Source organism: Alosa alosa, chromosome 2, assembly GCF_017589495.1.
Source record: "Alosa alosa isolate M-15738 ecotype Scorff River chromosome 2, AALO_Geno_1.1, whole genome shotgun sequence".
In the NCBI taxonomy this organism is placed as follows: domain Eukaryota; kingdom Metazoa; phylum Chordata; class Actinopteri; order Clupeiformes; family Clupeidae; genus Alosa; species Alosa alosa.
Genome location: NC_063190.1, coordinates 27,168,815 through 27,195,252, shown reverse-complemented (window position 1 = coordinate 27,195,252; position 26,438 = coordinate 27,168,815). Strand labels below are relative to the sequence as shown.

General features: G+C 43.8%; 2 protein-coding genes across 2 annotated transcripts in view; both read right to left on the bottom strand.

Annotated features, from left to right (window-relative positions):
- LOC125285104 (PE-PGRS family protein PE_PGRS16-like) overlaps window positions 1-3,359 on the bottom strand; it is an 8,110-nt gene extending 4,751 nt beyond the window's left edge. Inside the window, exons 1-7 of the mRNA XM_048229364.1 lie at window positions 3,274-3,359; window positions 2,972-3,121; window positions 2,649-2,708; window positions 1,324-1,368; window positions 623-1,223; window positions 450-482; window positions 38-328 (exon numbers count right to left, since the gene is read on the bottom strand). Coding sequence (XP_048085321.1) covers window positions 38-328; window positions 450-482; window positions 623-1,223; window positions 1,324-1,368; window positions 2,649-2,705 — 1,027 coding nt within the window. The 5' untranslated portion in view covers window positions 2,706-2,708; window positions 2,972-3,121; window positions 3,274-3,359. The remainder of the gene's footprint in view (window positions 1-37; window positions 329-449; window positions 483-622; window positions 1,224-1,323; window positions 1,369-2,648; window positions 2,709-2,971; window positions 3,122-3,273) is intronic.
- On the bottom strand, window positions 3,032-26,438 carry elnb (elastin b). Its single transcript, XM_048229353.1, has 50 exons — window positions 26,363-26,438; window positions 23,997-24,143; window positions 22,631-22,852; window positions 22,358-22,384; window positions 21,910-22,227; window positions 21,664-21,690; window positions 20,913-21,083; window positions 20,334-20,360; window positions 19,827-20,204; window positions 19,688-19,717; window positions 18,976-19,503; window positions 18,756-18,782; window positions 17,046-17,150; window positions 16,874-16,912; window positions 16,245-16,739; window positions 16,038-16,118; window positions 15,666-15,713; window positions 15,472-15,534; window positions 15,342-15,380; window positions 15,125-15,202; window positions 14,039-14,071; window positions 13,683-13,913; window positions 13,533-13,565; window positions 12,804-12,989; window positions 12,642-12,671; window positions 12,061-12,555; window positions 11,893-11,922; window positions 11,451-11,798; window positions 11,324-11,404; window positions 10,881-10,913; window positions 10,454-10,672; window positions 10,310-10,342; window positions 10,078-10,164; window positions 9,787-9,897; window positions 9,613-9,645; window positions 9,401-9,475; window positions 9,126-9,170; window positions 8,377-8,493; window positions 8,158-8,205; window positions 7,833-7,856; window positions 7,659-7,718; window positions 7,427-7,519; window positions 7,228-7,266; window positions 6,518-6,538; window positions 6,248-6,274; window positions 5,918-5,947; window positions 5,694-5,702; window positions 3,866-3,907; window positions 3,401-3,492; window positions 3,032-3,121 (listed from the first exon to the last, which is right to left on the bottom strand). The coding sequence occupies exons 1-50, from the start codon at window positions 26,436-26,438 to the stop codon at window positions 3,032-3,034; spliced, it is 5,721 nt and encodes a 1,906-aa protein (XP_048085310.1).

The window sequence follows — 26,438 nt, the reverse complement described above, 5'->3', positions numbered from 1 at the left end:
TATTAAAATGCTCATTTTGATGTGGAGTTTATGCTACCTCCAGCACCTGCACCACCTGGAACCACTCCTGCTCCTCCAGGTCCTCCACCAACTCCTCCAGGTCCAGTGCCATATCCACCAGGACCTCCTCCAACGCCTCCAGGACCTGTTCCATATCCGCCTGGGCCACCACCAACTCCGCCAGGCTCACGGCCGACTCCTCCTGGACCAGCACCAACTCCCCCAGGACCTGTGCCAACTCCGCCAGGGCCACCTCCGACTCCACCAAGCGCTCCACCATATCCGCCTGGACCTCCGCCAACCCCACCTGGTCCAGCACCTCCGTAGCCTAGAAGCACATTGATGTAAGCTGATAGTGAGATGAGCTTTAGATGACCAATTTGTTACATCAAAACATGATAAGACTGTTCAGTTTCTGAGAAATTAAAAGAAGCCCAAAATGGCCATACTTTTGGGTGGTTTCCTTCCTCCTGGGCCATATCCTAGACCGGAAAATAAATAAACTGCAAAATAAACATTTAATTCCTCTTATAAAGATTTATCTTAATTTATTGTGGACGTAACAGTGAGTAGATTAGTTTAGAATAGATTAGATGTCTATTAGAATAGATAGAACTCGTACCCCCAGCTCCAGCTCCATATCCTCCAGGTCCAGCACCAGCACCAGCACCACCAGGGCCAGCACCATAACCACCAGGGCCAGCACCAGCACCACCAGGGCCAGCACCATAACCACCAGGGCCAGTACCATCAACCACCAGGGCCAGTACCAGCACCACCAGGGCCAGTGCCATAACCACCAGCACCAGCACCATAACCACCAGGGCCAGCACCAGCACCACCAGGTCCAGCACCACCTGGTCCAGTACCAGCACCACCTGGTCCAGTACCAGCACCACCAGGGCCAGTGCCATAACCACCAGGGCCACCAGCACCACCAGGGCCAGTGCCATAACCACCAGGGCCAGTACCAGCACCACCAGGTCCAGTGCCATAACCACCAGGTCCAGTGCCGTAGCCGCCAGGTCCTGCACCGTAACCACCAGGTCCAGTGCCGTAGCCGCCAGGTCCTGCACCGTAACCACCAGGTCCAGTGCCGTAGCCGCCAGGTCCTGCACCGTAACCACCAGGTCCAGTGCCGTAGCCTCCAGGTCCTGCTCCGTAACCACCACCTGGTTGTGCACCATAGCCGCCTGGGCCACCCAGACCACCTGCTCCATAAGCTGTACCATATGTAAGATATAAGACATTAGCCCAAGCTCATACACAGGTCGGTTGTATGTTGCGAGGCACATGTGTATTAATAGCAGTGAGGTAGTTTACCTTTTCCAGGCTTTCCCATACCTGCTCCAGTTGGGTACCGTAAGCCTGAAAGGTGAAAGAGTTGTGAATCAGACTCATTGCTATATGTGTACCTTCTGTATGTTTCTTATGTTCATCACTCTCTTGTCTATAAATTCTGTATTTTAGATTTACGATTGAAAGGAAGACTTGCTGAGCACCTCTGCTTACTCCCAGGTGTGACCCTTTGTCTCTAGATACTAGGTGAACAGGAATGGGTGGCTTTCACATTTAATCCAAAAACATTATGTGCGCACATCCAAAATCAGGTATTGTCGTCGAAAATCTCAAGGAATATCCGGACACTACAGTAGCTCCCTTTTTAGAGTATCATCACAAGTTACGTTTCGAGCCTCACGCTCTTCATCAGGAGTCACCGAGGAGTCCAGTGCCACCCGTACCCCTGTACACAGAGTCTGATGAAGAGCGTGAGGCTCGAAACGTAACATAAAGGGAAGCTAGTGTGGGGCTTTCACACTTCCCATTGTGGCGTATGGCTGCTAACATTTAGCAAAGTGCAAGTTGGGGTGCTCTTGATCAGGATCAAGCCTCTGAGTTAGAACAAGAGGTCATACATAACATACATAAGTTTTGAATATTCCTTGTCTCGTTGGGAGTTGGGGTCCTCCTGATCAGGATCAACCCTCTGAGTTAGAACAAGAGGTCACGCCCCCCCCCCCTTTGTAATATACATAGGTTTTGAATATTCCTTGTCTCGTTAGAGATATGGTTGAATCCTTTGGAAACTCTCTCTCTCCCTTGATGCGCATCAATTAAAGAATAAAGCCTGTTTCCTCATTGACCATCATCATGACTGAGTTTCCAACTGTGGCACTAGGAAAATTGCTATCAAAGGACAGTTTGGGAAAAATCAATACCAAAATTAAAACCAAGAAACATATCTTTCAAAGAATACAGTATACCCTTGGTGTAGGATATTATTTCTGTAAATAGCTGTGGTGAAAATATTTGACATTTAATCGACTGCAGTTCAATCACATGTTTAGCCACTACACTTTAATCATGTACGTTAATTCACATTTAATTTAACAATTTAAATAAAAAAAGTTGTCTTTTGTCAAATTCAGCTAACTAATAGGTCCTTTAGCTGTCTGTACTGTGTGTGTGAATGGGAAAGACGCATAGTGGCTTTGAACAAACCAAAACACAAAAATTCTGACCAATCAGCACGTTGCCTTAGTAACACAGAGGGGAGGAATACAATTTGATTGGCTGATCAACAGGATTTTACCAGGATTGTACCCAAGTACATACTTTACAGAACTGAGGAAAACAGCATAGCCTACCACTTCCTGGTTGGAGTCCTCCTGGAACTCCTGCTCCCAGAGCGCCTCCGGCTCCATATGCTAAAGACAGCAGACATATTAGTACTCATACTCGTTTAGGAGTGGGAATTCTAATTGCCTGTTTACTTCTGATGGAAGTGTTTTTAAGGGCATATTTTTTAACTTTACACAGGTCCAAGTCTACACTTAAATAGCTACTGGCTGGCATGATATGAGATGATGCGGTAAATAGAGGGGGTTTTTGGGAGGGGGCAGCATGAGAATATAGGAAAACTATAATACATAAACAAAGAGATGTAGGACAAAGGTTCTTGGTGCTGTACATTTGCCAGGTTTTCTGGTTCCGACCCCTCCTGCTCCAGGCACCAGACCGGTTCCTGCTGTCACTCCAGATGCTCCACCTGGGCCACCAGTTCCAGTTCCAGCGACTCCTCCAGTACCGAGGAGTCCAGTGCCACCCGTACCCCCGTACACTGTCCAGAGCATAAACACCACACTCAATGATCATTATCAGCTTAAAACCTCGTAACTTCACTGCCATTCCATCTTTGTTTTGAGTGTCCTGTTTAATGGGATATTACGCAATATTATATACATTTGAAGAAGTCTGCGGCTGGACTCTGACCTTTAGGAGGTTTTCCTGTAGTGGGACCTGTGCTGGAACCAATACCACCTGGGCCTCCACCAACTCCTCCCGGACCTCCGCCTACTCCTCCGGGGACTGTACCAGCTCCCCCTGGACCTCCACCAACCCCCCCTGGCCCTCCTCCTCCTGCTCCACCAGGTCCTTCATCTAGAGTCGCTGGAGTATCCCCTCGTCCGGCTACCACGCCTCCACCAATACCTAAAGTTGAGCACAGCAGTGTACCATGCAAAATCAGAATAAATGGCAGGCTTGGTATTGAATTACAGCTTAATTGTTTAACCTTTTTGTTTTTTGCCAAATCTTGATAAATCAGATAACTTCTACACAAAAAAATCAGAGTCACTCAGTCTGCTGACGATGGCAAGAACAAGACACTAAATATAGTGTCTCTGCCAAATATTTCAGCAAAAACCTGCTTTAAATTAGGTTTTATTGCTTAACAATGAGATTTTAGCCAATTTTGCTTCAGTATGTCATTGTGCCTGCCAGCCATTGCAACATATTGAAGTGACTCCAGTGAGAATGAGCAAGACTAACTCCTCATTTTCAACACTTGTTAAGAGGCATTTACCTGGAGGCTTGAGTGGCTTGGCTCCTGGCAGGCTTCCATTAACTGTGAGTCAAAAGAGACAAAAGCCATTTTAGTCACAGCTTCAAACAGACAAATTGGTGCATAAATCCATTTCTGGGAGATTGGCCTGTCCACGGTTCCAGACGGCTTCACCTTCTGTGGGCTCATGAGATTTTCCACCAGCACCAACACCAGCACCAGCACCAACACCAACACCAACACCAACACCAACACCGATACCAACACCGATGCCTATACCAGTACCTGGTAGAAAGATTTACAGTTTGTTTTGAATCATGATGGTTTCGCTGCACTGTAACGTTAGGAATTAACCAATATGTTGGTTAGTCAGAGGGACCCAAAAGAGGCTGTGTTATTCATCCCTTGGTCCTGCAAGCACAGATCAGTTTAGGTTTGGGGGGTCAGATAGCCAAGTTCTGCTACAAGCATGTTGGACATTCCAAATCTACTACCCGATGCTGTCTGTTGTCCATGGGTCTGGTTAGTTCAGAGGTAGTTTGGTTAATTGCATTCATAGCACCCAACGAAATTGGTGCAACATTCCATTTCCGTTCTGCAACGTTAAATGAGGTCTGGATAGGAGTTGCATTTAAAAAGCAATGTTGTAATTTCATTATATGTATGGATCAAAGGACAATTTTCTGCATAGGCATTTCTGATAAGGGAGGCCTGTGGTCATGATAAGGGAGGCCTGTGGTCATGTTTAAATTTACCCTCAAACATAGAGGACTAGTGGAAACATGTGGTCTTATATTTATGTATTTAGTATATGTGGTCTTGTGTTAGACCTTTTGTAACTTTCCCTTTGGAAAGCACTTTGAATGGCTACGTTGTATGAAAGGCACAATATAAATAAAGCTTGATTAATTGATTGATCTGCGTGGGCATATCTGGCAGGAGGCTTCATACATTTCCTTATAACTCACACCAGTAGCTACATAAAGCTATTCAAAACAGTACCAATTACTTGGAACATGGCATTCCTTCATGCTGATTATAATGAATAAACAAAAACAGCCCATGACCCATCCCAAGCCATGTTACTTGGAACAACACAAACAAAAACACAAAATATTGTGAATCTGATGTCTGGTTGTTGGCTCCCAAAAATTATAATCATACATTATCTTAAGCAAAATTATTATTAAGACAATATATGAGAATAATATAAGAGTATAATTTAAAAAAAACTAAAAGTTGTGAGATCTTTGCACTGGTCAAGTACATTAGTGACCTCTATTAGTATGCAACCATACGGTCAGCAAGCTTTGTTTGATTGTTTTTTTTTGCTTTGGCATGAGGCTCATGACGGCATTCGTACGGGACGGCATTCCCTAAGGAAGCACCACACCTCATCGGTGTGGGCACAATACCTTCTCCCGCTGCCAAGGTGGGATTGGGGGACTTGCCACCGACACCAACACCAACACCAATACCCACTCCTTTCCCAGAGCCGCTGCCGGAACCAATGCCAATCCCAATGCCAATACCGGTACCAGAGCCTATGCCAGCACCGGCACCAAAACCCAGCCCAATCCCAACACCAGTGCCTGGTGAAGAAACCACAAGTTTTATTGGTTATAACAGCTTATGGGGCCTTTTTATATCCATTGGGCCCATATGGTAGACATCTTCTTTGCTGTTGACAAGCAATTTATGACCTTAACTGACATAAAAGAAGATGTGCACCATATTCACCTCATTATAGCCCAATTTACTCTCATAAACTCCCTTGGACAGTAAATAACTTATAAATAACTTAAAAATAATAAATAACTTAAAAATAAAGAAATAACTTTGTACTCACCACTGCCACCTGTAGGGAGAATGGAACACGACCAGTTTGGTTAATTATATATGAATATAGATTTTTAACATTAATTACCATAAAAATTATTTGACAATAAGAAATAAAATATCAATGTAAATGTAAGTAAATATTTTAATTTAAAGTCTTTGAAAATGCTCTAATAATGCTGAGCTGTTGGCAGTTGACCATGGTAAGAAATGCTTGCAAGTGACTGTCCCTACCTCCAGATGGCACTCCAGCACCAGTTCCAGCTGTTGGACACAGAAGGAAGAAGTGAGAGGCATGCTTCCGACTTCAAAATATAGATTATCCTAACCTGGTAATCACACTTCTTGTATATTTATGCCAAAATTAAGGATGTCATATGTGAAGCTGCAGTTAAAATGAAACATATGAGGAAAAATAAAAAATGTCAAGTAAGTCAGTATAATTTCTCAGTGCCAGATGCAGCTGTGATGAGAGAGCGAGAGAGCGAGAAAGAAAGAGAGAGAGAGAGACAGAGAGATCAGTGTCCATGGCCTTTTCTCATGTGTGTCATACACCCCACTTACCACTAGGCTGCACAACTCCAGCTCCGACTGCAATAATGATATGAGGTCAGAGAGAGATTGTTAGTACAGTGACTCATATAGGCCACAGAGAAGTTATTTCAAAACACTATGTCCTATCAAAGTGGAAATATTTACTTACAATATGTACAATACAATATTCAGTGTCCATAACAAACAACTCTTTATATCAGACATTACCATCAGTAGACAGAAGAGGTTTTACACTAATGAAACAAACAGAACCCTCCAACAAACATGAAAAACACTCACTTTCTGGCACTCCTGTTCCACCTGAAATGACAGAGATTTGACTTTAGACCATCATGGAAAATGTATATTCACAGCAGCAAGACACCAGCGATTACATTCTAACCTCAACCCAGCGCTGAACTCTTTGTAAATTGGGGCTCATATCTAAACGAAACACACACACACACACACACACACACACACACACACACACACACACACACACACACACACACACACACACAAAAATTGTTAGCATCATGGACTATGGTACAGTCTATACATAGTGCAGTGTTAGCATGGATCACAGTGCAGTGTTATCTATATGAGAGCATGCATAAGGAGTATGTGGTTATGCCATGAAGATGTAGAAATGCATAGCAACACTAGCTCCAGCTATGTGAATGCAATTCACTTTAAGGGCCTTACTGGGGAGGCCTGGTGCAAAGTCAGTTGCAATGATAGCAATGCCTCCTGCTGAGAAATACAATGGATCAATATCTAAAAAAGCAACAGGGCAATATTTTTGTATAAGAATGCTTTGACTTACATGGGATGCCATTGCAAATCATTATATACGGTGCATCAAAAAAGTCATTGAATGAATATGTATAATATCTTGATCTATAATGTATTCCATATAGCCAATGACAGAGTAACAATTCCATCATTGCGAAATTCGTATGTTTTTTTTTGCACTTTTGTCTGTCCCTGATCTCAAAGTTCCACACCTGGAATCTGCGTTCCTCCGAGCACAGGTGCTCCCTTGTCTGTGGGACAGCAGAGAAGAGTGAGGCTGTGAGGGTGCAGCAGGTAAAGGTGTGCCAAGCTGTGTGATGTGCATGTAAATACCTAACCACAGGACCCTACTCAAGTCCTAGAATGATACCAGTCTACTAGCATGCTAGTGTTCGGAGTGAAAAAGCATACCTGGCTTTCCACTGGCAAGGATTGGTATGCCAGTTCCTGTGATCCCAACAACCAAGCCATCACCATCTCCATCAATGGCTCCACCAGTCACACCTTACAAGATCAACACAAACAGACTAAAAATAAACAACACAAACATAATAATAACACAATCATAAATGTGTGTGTGATAGGTGACATTTGGCTTCCATCCTGAATAAAGGTGTGATTTGACACATGAGTTAGGGCGTACCATCTCCTGGGCCTCCTCCCAGTGAGCCTCCGGATCCTTCTATCCCTCCTCCAGCATCACCTACGAAGACGAGATTAAACAGCACTGCATTAAACAGCATTACACTACAAACCCAACACTACATCAGTATGGATGGAGCTTAGCGTCAGTGGAACAGAATGAAGAAATTCATACCATCCTTAGGTGCTTTGGTTCCAACTGCATATCATAGTAATGTAAAGACAAACACACATAGACACACACACAGAGACACAGACACAGACACACACACACACACACACACACACACACACACACACACACACACACACACACACACACACACACACAGAGACACACACACAAATAACTTGGGTAAGTAGAGAATTCATGCATTTTACTTTACGTAAAGATCAAACTTTCGTAAACTCATCTCTTAACCCTTTTTGCAAATCCTGATTGATTTCCTAACGTGGGGGTATTTCCACACTCACAACTGTCATCCAGTTAGCTGACTTACCGGGACCCCCTCCAATACCGTCACCAGGGCCACCTGTTCCAGTAGGGCCTATGAGGAACAGTAAAGGCATGTGCTGTCAAAATAATCCTGACCTGTTATATTAATACGATAGACCATTATATTAATCATCTATTCCTCTGGATGAGCGCAGAGGATAACTGGACAGGAGGTGACAGTGTTTTCAATGATCACGTTATGAAATTGGGTCAGACACTCTACCTCCGAGGACCACAGTCACTGTGCCTGATCCAACTGTTGATCCATTGACTGCGGTGCTTCCGTTGCCAGCGGGAACTGCTGCTCCCCCGAGTGCCCCTCCGGCCCCTCCTGGCACAGCTGAGCGAGAGAGATGACACCGAAGGGGTTGGAGACAGGTCCATAGCAACAACAACAACAACAACAACAACAACAACAACAACAACAACAACAACAACCACTTGCATTTCACATGGCACTTTATCAAGGCACCCAAAGCACTTTACTGTGAAGGGGATATGAGACAAGTAATGGGACAAGGCTGCACTCAGAGGTGAATCTTTCTAGTTGTCCATCTGATGATGTCTGTGTGTCATCATATGCCACTGACTACCCTGTTACCTGTCACTCTTGCTAACTGACCATCCTGTTACCTCTTTCACTCTTGCTAACTGACCACCCTGTTACCTGTCACTCTTGCTAACTGACCACCCTGTTACCTCTTTCACTCTTGCTAACTGACTACCCTGTTACCTGTCACTCTTGCTAACTGACTACCCTGTTACCTCTGTCACTCTTGCTAACTGACTACCCTGTTATCTCTGTCACTCTTGCTAACTGACTACCCTGTTATCTCTGTCACTTTTGCTAACTGACTTTCACCTGTACCTGTTCTTGTGCAAGCTGCTCCATCCAATACATTAAATATCAGGAAATACAGCCTCATCATCATCATATTTGCACGCAATGATCATTTTGTCCCCGACACTCACCTGTACCTGTTGCACCAGTTGCTCCACCCTGTCCACTCGGACCGCCTGAAACGGGAACATTCATCAATGAATCCATCATTTCTAAGACAATTTAAATCATGGAAGATTTTACCGCTTTTTTATGTTTTGTAGGTAATCAATAAATCAATTATGCTAATTATCAACCCTGTATTTGATAACAATTATCAACCATCATTGTATCCATTTGAGTTGACAGGATAGTCAAACTGTTTTATTCAAATACAAGGCCTCCCTCTCCCAGTCTGGCACCACACCTCCTACTCCAGTCCCTGCTCCTGCTCCAATTCCCACTCCTCCTGGACCTACTCCTGCAGCTCCACCTGGCTGTCCTAAAGACAAAGACACAAGTGTAAAGCCTCATATACGGACGAGACGGACCTACGGATGTGTATGATTTAGATACGGTATCTAAGAATGATCATTATAGTGCATTTCAATATTCAGTAAATCCATAAAAAGTGCTTACCATATTTAGGAGGTTTACCACCTGCACCATATCCTGCCAAGAACAAAAGGAGCAAATTGAAACAGTGTGACAACAAAAGCCCGTCATCCCACACTCAAATTTACTTTTAACCCTTTATTGACTGAGCCCCATTCTACTCACTCTTCCCGCACTTCCCATCCTGTCCAAACTTACCCCCATAACCCCGATATCCACCACCTGGCAGCCCACCTGGAAAACCTCCAGCGCCGCCTCCTGGACCTCCTGCCACTGAGCCCACTCCCTGAGTTAAGCCAGGACCGGTTCCTGAGAATCAATCAATCAATCAATCAATCAATCAATCAATCAATCAATCAATCAACCAACCAACCACAGATGGTATTAGTCTATTGACCAGCACATTCAGTTACTGTAGCCTCATCAGCATGAAATCCCATTCAGACAAAACTCAGAAGTCCATGACTACCCCTAACCACCAGAACTCACCAGCTTGTCCAATGGTTGCTACTCCTCCTGGTCCACCAGCAGGTACCCCTCCATACCCGAGTACACCCCCAGCACCTGTCCCAGCACCTACAGAAAAGGGAGGACAAAAGTGTAACGATCACAATGGTAATGACATCATGATATGAAATAAAATGTATTAACGTTGTGCATCATTTGTAGCCATGGAGATACATAGCCATTTGTATGGTGTCATAATTTGAATATATCCTACCATATTTAGCAGCTTTAGATCCAGGTGCATAACCTAAAATAGAAGATAGAATAAGTGCATTACAGGTCAAATGTACAAGTGAAACTCTTTGCAGAGGCACAACAGGGATGGTGATAAATTTCTAAAATTTTAAATGATCGATACCTGTTCCATATCTTCCTGGCCCATAGCCACCACCGGGCCCATAGCCAGTACCAGGCCCGTAACCCACTCCCCCAGGTCCTGTGCCGACTCCTCCAGGTCCAACTCCGGTACCGTATCCAGCACCACCTGGCCCGGTTCCAGCTCCTCCTGGGCCTGTGCCCAGCCCACCTAGAGCACCGCCTAAACCTGACCCAGGAGCACCACCACCACCACTGCGGCCTGAGCAAGAATGGTTCTTTATTAGTCATGTTCATTTATAACTGTCTATTTCCAACTGCAAAAATCTGAAGCGCAAACTCAACCCTATCTATCTGTTTAGATTTCAATCTCTATGCTCTTTCTGCATTGCAAATTGTAGTTTTACAATTTCAGCTATTTTTGTGGTGAAGTCAGAAATACAAACGGTGACTGTGATGGGAAAACCTACCATATTTCCATGCTTTTGCTCCACCAGGATAAGCTGTGAAAAAGCAAAATTGATAGTTTAAAGGAACTGCACATTCTCCTTCAAATTTGGCACTTACTACGACCAGCTACTCTCATGAGTTATTAGCAAAGTGATTCATGATCAGAGAATGTATTCTGTTTTAATGGCTTGCTTGTGTATACACTGAAGTCACAGAATATGAAGGTAGTGTTGACTGCCAAATCTGACATCTGTTTTAAATTTAACCCAGTTAACATATCTCTAATGTGATTAAAAGATAATTTCAAAAATCTTTGCCTCTTGTAAAGTGAACCAGGTCATATTGTTTTTAATGTAATGTGTTTTGCTGCACTTGGAAACTTAATGGCAGCATACAAATTCAAGGAATCAAACATATTTTGTCACACAGAAATGAAATATGGCGCCCTAGAGAGTCTGTGTACCTCCAGTCCCAGTTCCACTTCCAGGTCCATATCCACCCGGTCCAACTCCGCCTGGACCAGCTCCACCAGGGCCAGCACCACCTGGTCCATAGCCTCCAGGGACCAGCTCCACCAGGGCCCGCACCACCTGGTCCATAGCCTCCGGGACCAGCTCCACCAGGGCCCGCACCACCTGGTCCATAGCCTCCGGGACCAGCTCCACCAGGGCCAGCACCACCTGGTCCATAGCCTCCGGGACCAGCTCCACCAGGGCCCGCACCACCTGGTCCATAGCCTCCGGGACCAGCTCCACCAGGGCCAGCACCACCTGGTCCATAGCCTCCGGGACCAGCTCCACCAGGGCCAGCACCACCTGGTCCATAGCCTCCGGGACCACCTCGTCCTGCTCCACCGGGTCCAACACCACTACCTGGGCCGTACCCTCCACCTCCTAACCCTCCAGCTGCTCCAGATCCAGGTCCACCACCACCTAGACCTAAAATGAATGGCATAGGCATGAATAACTACCTTTAGCCAGGCAAGAAGCCACTGAACATTTGAATAAAGTCACATTGTTTATGTTACATTACCATATTTGCGGGCTTTGGCACCAGCATACCCTGCAAGATCAGAAAAACAAATGCATGAATGTTGAATTCAGAACCAGTTTAATTAAAATAACTTTAGTAGTGATAGTGATACACACAATGTTGCGTAGTGATAGTGATACACACAATGTTGCGTATTAGATTTTGTACCTCCAGGGCTTACTCCACCGCCAGGTACCCCTCCTGCTCCAAGTCCTCCACCTGGTCCATAACCACCTGGGCTAACACCACCTGGTCCGTAACCACCTGGGCCAACACCACCTGGTCCATAACCACCTGGGCTAACACCACCTGGTCCGTAACCACCTGGGCCAACTCCACCTGGTCCGACACCACTTGGCCCAGCCCCACCTGGTCCAGCACCACCTGGTCCAACGCCTCCACCTGGTCCGTAACCACCTGGGCCAACTCCACCTGTTCCGACACCACCTGGACCAGCCCCACCTGTTCCAACACCACCTGGCCCAGCCCCACCTGGTCCAATGCCTCCACCTGGTCCGTAACCACCTGGTCCGTAACCACCAGGTCCAACACCACCTGGGCCAATTCCGCCTGGTCCAACACCACCAGGTCCCACACCACCACCAGGTCCGTATCCCCCTCCTGGCACTCCTCCAAGGCCAGCAGCTAAACCACCACCAGGTCCTACAACAGAAATAATGCATATTATAAACCTTGATGATTAGAGAAACATTTTCATGATGAAAGAGATTCATATAGGTAAACCTTACCATATTTACGTGCCTTGGCACCAGCATAGCCTGAATGGAGAAAGGCAATGGAGTCATTAGTTCATGTCAACAATTTTACATGCATTTATTTCATGCATTTATTTTGTCATATCAGTGCAGGGCAATTGTTTCCCTTTCCTATTGTAAAGATTGTTGAGATACCTCCAGCACCACCAGGTAAGCCACCAGCTCCACCAGGTAAGCCACCAGCTCCACCAGGTAAGCCACCAGCTCCACCAGGTAAACCTCCAGCACCACCAGGTAAGCCACCAGCTCCAGCAGGTACTCCACCAACTCCACCAGGTACTCTACCAGCCCCTAGCACACCACCGGTGCCTCCAGGCTGGCCTACAGAAATCAAGTAAACAGTGAATTTAGGCTCCCCTACCTATTATGAAGAATTAACAACCATATAAGGCAAACACAGCACTAATCAAAACAATGGGTTGATCTTAATATTATTTTTTGTTCATATGAATCATTTTTCCTGCTCTGCTTCCATAATTAGGGATGTTGACATCATTCAAAATGTAATAATCTCTCTCTCCTTCATTTTTAAAGATAATTCAATTTTCATTGAGGACTATAAGGTTAGGGGTTTTAGAAATCTGGAACCAAGAATTTATTTTTCCTGGAAAACAACTGAAAATGACCAATGCACTCTTCCATTGAGATGATAACCAGAGACGCGTCAGTCATTACATGACAACATATTGTAGTAACTTTCCAATCAAACAGTCTTTAGACTGGTTCAGAAATACAGAAAAAGACCAGGCTGTGCAGCAACTGAACTACAGTTTCCATAATTTGGCACAGATAATTCAGACTTACAGTTTGGGGATTTTAGTTTCTGCAAAAAAGTATGGCTTTATACAGCAGAGCATATCTTACCATATTTACGAGCCTTTGCAGATGATCCATATCCTGAAAGGGAAATCAAACAATCAACATGTCTGATCAACAGGTGTCCTAACTGTCCATGACAAATACATTTATTTAAGACTGAAGTAGTCTGAAAAGGACTGATTTTTATTGTCTAACCTCCTGGATAAGCACCACCAGCTCCAGGTCCAGCTCCAGGATAGACACCCCCTCCTGGGTAACCCCCAGCTCCAGGTACGCCACCTGCTCCAGGTACCCCACCTGCGCCAGGAATGCCTCCTGATCCCCCAGGTACCAGTCCTGACCCAGGTACGCCGCCAGCTCCTGCTACGACACCTTGTCCAGGAAGGCCACTGGCCAGAGGTATACCACCTGCACCAGTTCCAGTCCCTGCACCAGCACCTTACAGAAGGCAGAGTCAGCTCTCATGTTTTGTGGATTTATTTAAACAAAAGACATATTTCAAAAGCGCACATTTAAATATTTAAAGAAATTAATGGGGTGGTTTGACTTACCATATTTACCAGCTTTAGCTTTTTTTCCTCCTGCTGCAAGAAATAAGGAAAGATGTTTATTCCATTTAGATTAATTCTACAGAGCCTGAGAGGTGTCATTGCAAGATGTATTGTATATGTATATTGAGAGAATATCGGGTAATGTCAAAAACCGAATGACACTTAATGACAGAAGCGTTATGTCACTCTTATGTCGATACTGTCAAATAAAGTGTAACGAATATCGTTTAACTATACTATACTTTTACTTAACTGCATTCGTTTTTTACTAGATTGTGCACTCTTTAGCAAATTGTGCTCTCATTTTACTAAATAAAATAACCTGGTAATACCACACTCTCTGACTTCGCAGTACTTCGGAGTACTGAAGGGAAATAAAATTGAGCGGAATTACATAGACGGGCGGAGCCAGGCTACTAAATACTGTGCTCATTTGACTAAATTGTGGGCTCGTTTTCTAAATTGTGTGCTCATTTGACTAAATTGTGCTGTCAGTTTCATTTTTGTAAAACAAGCACACAATATAGTACAATTAGCACACCATTTAGTAAAACAAATGCATGTAATTTTGTATATTGTGCATGTGAGCATACAATCTGGTAAAACGAGAGCATAATTTAGTATTCTCTCTATAAACACAAACAAAAAAATGAACATGATTACATAACTACAAAGCCCCGGAGGTGTCAATGCAAGATTTTTTTTGTAGTGTGCTTGTTTTACTAAATTGTGTGCTCATTTAACTAAATTATGCTCTTGTTTTAGATTTGTAAAATGAATGCACTATTTACTAAAGAGAGTGCACTATTTACTAAAATGAGCACACAATTTTAATGAGCACACAATGTAGTAAAACGAGAGCATGATTTAATAAAAGGGAGCGCACAATTTAGTAAAATAAGCACATGATTTAGTAAAGGAGCGCACATTCCCTCGTAATAAATAATATTTACACATCCAGAGTTAAGACACATCCCGAGTTCCATACGTAACTATCTGAAGTTGACCATATGAAACATGTCAGCTTAAAAGTATTAAACATTTGTGAAAGGTATGGCAAAGAACAACATTTTAAGGGAGATATACCTCCAGTTTTGGGTGTAATAAGAGGGTATCCGCGAAACACGCCAGGTAGTTGTTGTCCAGAGTAAGTTCCACGACCACCTGTGAAATTAATGTCAGGATATGTGATTACACAACCCATAGAAATTATCATATTCTATGACATGAATGTGTTGATATGGAACATCAAGGACTTATTAAAGCACTGAAAAAGGTTTTTACACCACATGGACAGACTCACCATTAGTTCCAACTCCAACTCCCCCTTGACCCAGAACTCCTGCCCCAGAGAAAGAAGATATCAACATTACCAGTCAGTGTTTAAAGTAAAATGTTGTTCAAAAATGTAAACGAAATTAAAACAAACTCACCAGATTGAGATCCAACCCCAGAACCTGTGACAACACCAGGTAGTACACCCCGTCCACCAAAACCTACATGGCATGACAATGCAAAATTACAGTATCGCAGTAAAATTACACAAATTTCACAAGCAAATTGAGATTAAATAGACGGACTAGAAGAATAGAAGTACAAAGGCAGGCTAAAAACATATTTTACCCACCTTGTCCAGGAACTAATCCACCTTGATAGAGTCCAGGTAAACCGATGCCTAAGCATAGTCAGATTAAGATAGAAAGAAAACAATATTATCTAATCAAGATTCTTTCCACTTTCTTGCAAACAGACAGAGTTTACACTTTTGTACACTTGGCTCTGGTAGCTGTCAGATCTCACCAGTGAAAACCTCATTCAAATGAATGGCTGTAGCTGATATGCTCATTTCCACATTATTTTTTCTTCAGCCAGCTTTGACAGGTCTTAATTTCAACAGGAGATGCAATGTTTACTTTTCCTTTAGATGTATTTTTTAGCTAAACCATAAATCACATGAATTAATAAGAGCCCCAAGGTTCAGGCTGACTCCTGGAACTACCTGGAATCTTAGCGGCCTTCCCTGCGGTTTTCCCTCCTGGGCCTGTTCCACCTGGTTGACCAGTCTGAGGAAGTAGTGGTGCTAAAAAATAATGACACAAATAATCTTAATATGTGTACTGACACATTGAGATAACACACTAATTTGTTGAGTTACTCAATTGTATCAGCTAATACTAAAACAAGAGGATATGGCTAGATAGCTAACCGCCTCCAGGGCCAACTCCTGCTCCACCAGGACCAACTCCAGCTCCACCAGGGCCAACTCCTGCTCCACCAGGGCCAACTCCAGCACCACCAGGGCCAACTCCAGCTCCACCAGGGCCAACTCCTGCTCCACCAGGGCCAACTCCAGTACCACCAGGGCCAACTCCAGCACCACCAGGGCCAACTCCAGCACCACCAGGGCCAACTCCTGCTCCACCAGGGCCAACTCCTGCACCACCAGGGCCAACTCCTGCTCCACCAGGGCCAACTCCTGCTCCACTGGGGCCAACTCCAGAACCACCAGGGCCAACTCCAGCTCCACCTGGTCCAGTACCTGCTCCTCCTGGCCCGACTCCCGCTCCTCCTGGTCCGACTCCAGCACCACCAGGCCCATAACCAGCACCACCAGGTCCATAACCGGCACCACCAGGTCCAAGTCCAGTTCCTCCAGGTCCGTACCCTGCTCCACCTGGTCCATAGCCAGTTCCACCTGGCCCTTTTCAAAGTAAAATATAAAACATGGCCTCTAACTTGGCGTGACTGTACATAGAGTATCATGTTGCATTTCACAGGTGAGTAATGAGTCAACCTGATTTTGTTCTATCCTATCCAGTATACATGGTTCATTACCTGCTTTTGGTGGTTTCTGTCCATAACCCCCATAACCACCTTGGAATGAAAGGAGATCAGGTTATTAGGAATCATATGTAAACAATACACAATACAGAATACACACAAAATGTCAAATGACTCAACAAATGAGTTGACTGCTTAGGCTGAACAGGACAGAAACTGTGTTCACCTCCAGGTCTGTATCCTGTGCCTTGGCCACCAGGTCCTAGCCCCCCAGTGCCTAGACCAGCCCCCAGGCCCCCAGCTCCTAATGCTCCACCAAGGCCTCCATAACCTGAAAGAAAATGTCAATTTGCTGGGTGACTTTCATGAACTTATCATTCAAAATATACAATAGCATGGATCTTTGACTTTTCTACAAAATAAGTAGAGGTGTCAAAATAAGGGGAAAACTACAAGCTCTACACATTCATAATTTTTATTTTGGACTAATTAGAGTGGTATCATTTGTCCCAATTAACAATTTCTTTGATATTTAAGCCACTGTCACAAAATACAAGTCAGGCTGTAATTGCCACCAACTTTATTGCGCACAATATCACTGTACCATGAACATAATAGTGAAAACACTTTTTTCACATAAACTTTACAGTTGCTTAGATGTTTTAACTCCCTGCTGTACCACGTCACTAATTTTATACAATCCTTAAGTGACAGATAAAAAAGAGAAACTCTTCTGAAAGTGTTTCACTTCTTGGTTTGGAATAGAGCGTTGTTAAAGCAACTTCTTAAAGCAGACCTTATAGTTTAAAAAAATACAACAAATAACATTTGTTAATGTGCTGAGATATTTGATAAAAGACAGATTAGAAGTGTAATGTATAGTATAAATATACTGTATATGCTGAGATGTTTATTTTGTTTAATTTTTAATAACAATTAACTGTAATCCATTGTTGTGTCTGCAGTGTACATTTTGCCCTTTCTCCAAAAAATCACCTTCTATACAAACTGTGGGGTCTTGGCCTGGCCAACAGATGACCTAGTTTCTGTAAATTGCTTTTATCTAACTAATCCACAACAATGAAGAAGCCTGACACACCATCATTACTGCTAATTCATCAATTGTGAGCCATATGTGAAAGACTTCCTGTTCCAATAAAGCTTCGAGGAAAAGCACTCTGGGGTCTCCTGTTGCCATTCCTGTCTTATCTGGACTCCACTTAATGCCTTAAGTCTTATCTCACCGAGCACATTATGGTGGCCTGATAATGAAAAAGAAACTGTTTGGGATATGACATGGGGTTAATTTACTCTCATGTCGTAGAGTGGGTCTGACTGACATGAGGAATAATATTTACAGTTCCCCAGAGACACAGCAGTGGTTTCCGGCAGAGATTTCCCTGCTCCACTCACTCATTGTTATTTTGCTGGGGTGATGGAAACATGGCAGGCAAACTATGATTCACTGTTGTTCAGGTATAGCTTGTACTTATCACTGGAGTTCATCACCGCAACCTTTTAACCAATTGCTTTGGGATTTTCCCAGTTGATAATTAAAAAGGGTATTAGTGGGTTGCCTGAATACGATTGTAATGAATGACTACTCACAATTCTCTCTGTACTCATTGTTGCATTGTGACATGGTAAGAGGACTGAAACTGTCTGAAGCTAGCTAAAAATTTCCACATTCTAAAACCTCAAAGATTTTCAACGTCTGAAAGTGTATTTATTCAATCAGTTGACACTGATTAGTTGATTGGTGGACTGATTGCTGTGTGATGGAAACTATGTATGGTCATTCATATTGGAGTTACAGTTTATTTAAGAAATAGTTTGTGTAAGATATTTTATCACATAACATAGTTCTTCTTTTCTATGTACAGTATGTGAGGACATTTGAATTGTCAGTATTTGACAATTATTGATGTTAACCCACCAGTCTTTCCAGGTTTCCCTCCTGCACCTGAAAACACAGAGAAACATGTAGAAGTTTTATTCAGAATTCCATTTATGAACATTGTATTGACTAATAGCATTTGTGATGCATCTACATTATAATCCATAAATGTATAAAAAGCCAAAAGTATTACAGGGGAAATTTACTGCAAAGACCAAGCTGAAAACCTTTTTTAGGAATCTGTCTCTATTCCACCCACCTGGTCTAAGTCCACCTGGTCCAACACCTCCTGGTCCAACTCCTCCTGGCCCAACACCACCACCAGGACCATATCCGCCTGGTCCAACTCCACCAGGGCCGACTCCACCAGGTCCAACCCCACCACCAGGACCATATCCGCCTGGGCCGACTCCACCAGGTCCAACCCCACCACCAGGACCATATCCGCCTGGTCCAACTCCACCAGGTCCAACCCCACCACCAGGACCATATCCGCCTGGTCCAACTCCACCAGGTCCGACTCCACCAGGCCCAACACCACCACCAGGACCATATCCGCCTGGTCCAACTCCACCAGGTCCGACTCCACCAGGCCCAACACCACCACCAGGACCATATCCGCCTGGTCCAACTCCACCAGGCCCAACACCACCACCAGGACCATATCCGCCTGGTCCAACTCCACCAGGGCCAACTCCACCTGGTCCGACTCCACCTGGTCCAAGACCTCCGCTTCCGAGACCAGCACCCACTCCACCTGGTCCTACACCATGGCCTCCGTATCCACCTGTAACCAATAATCATGTTGTTGAATGAGTGCGTTTTTGGGCCATAATGTATGCTTTCATAGGTGTAGCCATTGTGTGTAGGCAAATGATGTAGATATTGCGGTATGGTATATCATATAGTACATGTATGACAGTGCTGAATTTTGTTATGTTGTGGAGGGTGTGTTAAGAGACACAACAAACCTGTCTTAGAGGGCTTCCCAGGCTTCCCACCTGTAAATGATTATGGAAATAGCAGTGAGTCATAAAATAATTCTGCAGTGGATTCAACTTGGATTCAACTAAGTGTTCTTCCTCTGAATCTACCTAAAGTAATCAGTACCTCTTCCAACACCTCCAGGTCCATAACCTCCTGGGCCAACTCCTCCTGGTCCAACCCCACCTGGTCCGACACCACCAGGTCCAACTCCACCAGGTCCATAGCCTCCAGGGCCAGCACCACCAGGTCCATAACCTCCTGGGCCTACACCACCTGGTCCGACTCCACCAGGTCCGACACCACCAGGTCCATAACCTCCAGGGCCAACTCCACCTGGGCCGACACCACCTGGGCCTACACCACCTGGTCCGACTCCACCAGGTCCGACACCACCAGGTCCATAACCTCCAGGGCCAAAACCACCTGGGCCGACACCACCTGGTCCAACTCCACCAGGTCCGAGACCGGTGCCCAGTCCTCCAAGCCCAGCACCCCGACCACCTGGAGAGAAAAGTATCATGTTCTGAGCAAGTTAAGAGATATCATTTCCTCTATTACTTTACATTCATTAGGAAAATGTTATGTCTTATCAGTCTTAGGTCTTTCATCACAGAACTTCATAGTACTTACCTGCTTTTCCAGCTTTGGTGCCAGCTCCTATGAACAAGTAAAATGATAGATGCATGGCATATGAATACAATGCAAATATTGCACAGTTAAATGTTCAGCACAGTTACACAATATAGTATTTTTCTTTAGAGTATTAAAACATAATCTACGTAAATAATCTCATGAGGAACAGCAGAGGAACATGACATGAGCCAATTCTAAGGTGCTGTTATGAATAGCATCCTCTGAATTTGCAAGGCAAACTTGATATACATGTTAATTTGCTAGCGGTTCTATTCCCAGATTGCTTCCATCTAAAATGAAAGTGAGAAATAATGCAGAATTGGCGAATGTCTTGCTCAACAAGCAGGTACTCTCACTAACCGGTAACTGCATTAAATGCTAGTTTATTAAGATGGTATCAGCACTAGACCTGCTCTATGTGCTGTATTTTCAACATTTGGTGTCTGCTTGTTTAATTGCCTGGTTGTCGAAGCTGTGTTATGGATAATGTGCCATCATTGAGACAGCACTTAGCTTTGCTAATGTTAATCGTTGCCCACAAGATATATTTAAAGTAAAACAAAATGGTTTCCTTGCCTGGTCCATAGCCTCCAGGACCAAAACCTCCTGGGCCTCCTGGTCCAACTCCTCCTGGTCCAACTCCACCTGGTCCAACTCCACCAGGGCCAACTCCAGGTCCAAAGCCACCTGCTCCTAAACTGGTTCCACGACCACCTGGACCAATGCCTTGGCCCCCGTATCCACCACCTACAAACACAAAAATCAGCAATTTAATATTTTGTCTAATCAAAATTATTTTCCATACTCAGCTGGTAATTGTGAATCAACTTAATTGCTCACCTGTTTTTCCAGGCTTTCTGCCAGCACCTATGCAAACACAAATACTTTTGTTATAATACAGTACACAGCTATTCAGAGTGCTTTCTAGATACATCAAATGTCCATTGGACATACTAGGTGTAAACATGAAAATTCCAAACCTGGTCCAACACCACCCTGTCCAAATCCACCAGGTCCGTAACTACCAGGTCCGTAACCACCAGGTCTGTAACCACCTGGTCCGTAACCACCTGGTCCGTACCCACCTGGGCCAACTCCTCCTGGGGCGACTCCACCTGGTCCAGCTCCTCCCTGGTCCAACTCCACCTGGTCCAACTCCACCAGGGCCAACTCAGGTCCAAAGCCACCTGCTCTAATTCACCTGACCAATGCCTTGCCCCCCAGATCCACCACCCACAAACACAAAATCAGCAATTTAATATTTTGTCTAATCAAAATTATTTTCCATATACTCAGCTGGTAATTGTGAATCAACTTAATTGCTCACCTGTTTTTCCAGGCTTTCTGCCAGCACCTATGCAAACACAAATACTTTTGTTATAATACAGTACACAGCTATTCAGAGTGCTTTCTAGATACATCAAATGTCCATTGGACATACTAGGTGTAAACATGAAAATTCCAAACCTGGTCCAACACCACCCTGTCCAAATCCACCAGGTCCCAGAATCACCAGGTCCGTAACCACCAGGTCTGTAACCACCTGGTCCGTAACCACCTGGTCCGTACCCACCTGGGCCAACTCCTCCTGGGCCGACTCCACCTGGTCCAACTCCTCCACCTGGTCCGTAACCACCTGGTCCAACTCCTCCGCCTGGTCCGTAACCACCTGGTCCAACTCCTCCTGGTCCAACACCACCCGGTCCAACTCCTCCTGGTCTGAGACCACCTTGTCCAACACCACCTGGACCTACACCACCCGGTCCAACACCACCTGGACCTACACCACCCGGTCCAACTCCACCAGTTCCAAGACCAGCACCCTGACCACCAGGACCAAAGCCGGTACCTCGGCCCCCTGGACCGACACCCTGGCCACCATATGCACCACCTATTGATCAAAACCAAAGAAAAACATAGCTTTAATAAAATTATATACAGTATACAGTAAAAGTGTATTTTTATTCATTGTCATTTTCATTCATTGTCATTGTCATTGTTCATACTTAGGTTATTCTTACCTGTTTTAGGTGGCTTTGGACCAGCCCCTAAAAATGAAAATGTAAAAAGAGCAAATCAGTGCCAGTCAAAATGCTTACCTAGTGTTGTTTCAGTGTAATGGTCATGGCAGCTACATTATTGTTTGCATGCAGTCATGGTAATAATTGAAGCCATGATATTGCATAACTTTTCTATGTTTTTAATACTTTATTTTATATGCATCATAAATATTAGCATGAGACAAACTAAGTACTGTATGTTTAGGTAGATAACTATCGTAAATGGGATCCTACCTGCTCCAACACCTCCTGGTCCGACACCCCCAGGTCCTACTCCAGTTCCATATCCCCCTGGTCCAGCACCGCCAGGTCCTACTCCAGTTCCATATCCCCCTGGTCCAGCACCGCCAGGCCCGAAGCCTCCTGGACCAGCTCCTCCAGGTCCAACACCAGGTCCATACCCTCCTGGTCCAACGCCACCAGGTCCTTGACCAACACCACCAGGTCCAAAACCTCCTGGAGATTAAACAGAATACACAGGATGACCTCATACTGTGGGTAATACATTACTGTGGTTTGTTCCAGACATTTTGAGTATCAGAAGTAGGATTTGCAGTGAGAGACTATTTCCATTTGTTGTTCCTCATTGGCTACCAGAGCAGGGGTGTCCCTCTCTATCTTTAAGAAGCTCTCGAAGACGCAACTCTTACGAAAGTATCTCCTCTCCTAACTCATCTAATAACCCAACACACCTAACTCACCAAGCACTTCCCTTCGTTATCCTCTTTGACACTTGTCTAGTAGTTAAACTTGTGCACTCTCATCTTCTGGTATTATTATTACTGTTCCCTAAGGTCTCCTTTGTAATGTGGCTTGAATGTTAATCCTTATTTTGTAAGTTATTTTGAACAAAAGTGTCATCTACTGTAAGTGAATACATATTAATGTAAATGTATGGGCCTGATTTAATGAAATGTGCCAGAGCTTGTCATCTTTGCTTAGATCCCACATCAATAGGGCATAACGACTTGCTAGTAAAGCCTACATGTTTCACACAAGGCTGCTTGGTGATTTTGTGTGTGCTGCTTTGGCTTGTTGTTTTTTTAAGTATCCCATGTCATGTGGTGTAATGTTAATTAGGCTTGGTTTTTGATTGGCCACCATGGGAAATACTGTACCTCACCCATAACACAAGGATTCTAACACCTCTCCTGTGTACATCTGGAAAAAAAGTTTATTTGGAACATTTGTAGTAGTTAGCTTGAGCTGGAAGTATGGAGTAGGAAGCCAGAACATGCAACATTTCTAATCTATATCAACACCACCACCAACAACAGCAACAACAACAACACATTACATTTATATAACACTTTTCACAACACTCTTCACAATGAAGGGGAACCTCACTAACCACCATTAATGTGTAGCACCCACCTGTGATGCACGGCAGCCATTATGCAACCAGACTGATCGGTTTGTTTAATACAACAGTTGGGTCAGATCAAACTATTAATAAGGCATTAAAAGGCATTCCAGAGCAGTGATGTCCCAGGACATCCCTGGAACATACCACAGCGGTCGATATATCCTTACCAACCCCACTCTCACTCATTCTTTATCGCTTAGATACATTATCTGAGAGGTTCTAATAATTACTCACCGGCACCAGCTCCAGGTCCAGCTCCAGGTCGTAAGCCTGTTCCTAGTCCGCCTCCTGGACCGGCTCCAGCTCCAAGTCCCGCTCCAAGACCTCCCCCAGGACCAACTCCAGCTCCAGCACCACCTGCTCCAGGTGGAATGTACACCCCTGTAAAGGAGTCCCAAATGGGACAGGTTGTAATAAGTATAGGTCTATTGAACATGGGAAAAATAATTCAACAACAATTAGTTATTCCTTACAAAATCTAGTCTCATTGCACGAGACTAGCGACACCAGTTTCTTATGCTTGAATCCCTTTGAGTTCTCTTTAGCTTTTGCAGGGGGATAGAAGTAACAAAAACATTTCCTTTGATACAAAATTTGTCTGCCAGTAAATTAAAAGTGGTCCAAGTTGCCCATATTTTATCCTCTGACACATACTGTAGAGTAGACCAGTCTACAGCACTGTGGTCACTACTTAAAGCCATGGGCTTCAGTTGACCCTGTGAAGGGATGTTTGGAAGTACACAATCTCTCCACAGTGCACCCAAGGGAGGGTGTGGGGGGGTATTAGGGAAGTTCCGTATGGTGTAACCACTTGGAACCATAACTGTTCTCCTCTTGCATGAGTCAGAATCATCAAGAGAGATAATATGACGTATATATGACAACTTCAGGTTTACAAACATGTTGAGTAACAAAGGTAAGGAAGTACTGCATGTTGGACACATTCCTAACAGGCTAACTGAAAGGGGGGGGGGGTGGAAACACCCTCACATACATACTTATATGCAATCAATTTACAATGTACCGTTTATCAACATTTATGGACATATGAAGATGTGAAGTATTCTAAAAAGTAGCTATATAATTATATGGCATTTCAAAAAATGCTTAATGTAAAAATAAACATTTTACATGGTCAATTTATTATATTAAGCAAACCGTTGAACAGATGGCATTATGATACGTTATCTATTAACACAGCACATCAACAATGTTGGTGTCTATTTCCCAAAATTAATTTATTCAATCAATCGGTTACTGCCATGATATACTGTACATGGCTGCTATACAGTATGCAACATTATCTCTGTTTCATTATATGTTACAAACTGTAAACATTAGATGTTGCAGAAATGTATATGGATTACGCATAATTTTAAAATGTCTTGTGGGAATTTTATCATAGTATTTACATGTTACAGTACATTAACTCTGGGATAGGCTGCTATGGTTATCTGCTGAGTTGCACTGCTCATAATCTACAAAGATATATTTTTACTTTCAAATATTTAAGTATTTAGGTGTATTTCTTTTACTGTACACAATTGCAAAAATTACAAAAATGTGCAATTTGTTTCCCCGAATTCACATTGTTTTCCTAAACTTCAGCTTTTTATATTGCTCTCAGCTGTTCTTATTATATTCCTCTCATTTACATTTGGCATTTCACTTCACACCATATCTTAACAAATGCTGTAAAAGTTAATGCATTTAGAGAAATCAGATGGATTTTCACTCAATGAGTAGTGGTGTGCAGTGCATGGTGGTGTGCTACCAGTCTACATTATACATTATAAAGTGATTTATAATCACTTGTGGGGTTAGGATTAGGGTTAGTGATTTAAAGATTCATATACTGTATTTTTTTTGCTCACTTTTTTAAATTGTTGAGTTTCTCAGCCACAAATGCAAATTCAAATATTACACCAATAAGCGGAAGTATACAAAAGCGGAAGCACACAAATCAAATGGCAGTGACATTTCAATGGCAGTGACACATTAAACGACAGGTCAGAACTAGTAGCAAACTACTTTCTATAGAGACAGAAAAACGACCTTGCCAAAACCATAAATCATGACATTAATGGATAATTGCAGTCAAAACAGCTGCCTTCCTGACAGCTCTCAGCTCTGTAATAAAAACATGAGGTGTGTCTAATGGTTGCACAGCACCATTGATGTCTCTTCAGGCTGTCTACATTTTCAGCATATTATTAGTGTCTGGAAGTGACATAATAATATATTAATTGATTTTAAACACATGTGGGGAAAAAGCAACAATTCCCATCCAGACATAAACTTACATGTAAGTTTGTTGACTTTTAGGTATGCAGACTTTAGATGCACTATTGAAGTTGACACTACATTCAGGACACTTCTCTGACCATTAGACCTGATATCCTTTCTATCCTTTACAACACACCTGCCAGTGTTTTACAGTATGACTTCCTAGCTGACGATAGAAAACCACTCACCTGAGCCTCAAAAAGCATCAAAAGCAAAGATTGTTACCTTGCTGGCAGCCAGAGAATCAAGGATGCTCTGGTTGCCATGGCTTCCGGCCAGCTGAAGGCAAGAGTTTGACTTAAACAATGTCTTACCTCCTTGGAGTGAGGGACGACTCAGCTGCAAGAGGAAAAATCCTTGCAAGAGCAGCACCACCTTCCTCTTCTCCAT

Coding starts and splice junctions, on each gene's coding strand:
- elnb (XM_048229353.1), bottom strand. CDS start 26,438: ATGGAGAAGAGGAAGGTGGTGCTGCTCTTGCAAGGATTTTTCCTCTTG. Junction 10,914..11,323: donor AAGTGGAACTGGGACTGGAG/GTACACAGACTC, acceptor GCTTTTTCACAG/CTTATCCTGGTGGAGCAAAA. Junction 9,898..10,077: donor AGCAACCATTGGACAAGCTG/GTGAGTTCTGGT, acceptor ATTGATTCTCAG/GAACCGGTCCTGGCTTAACT.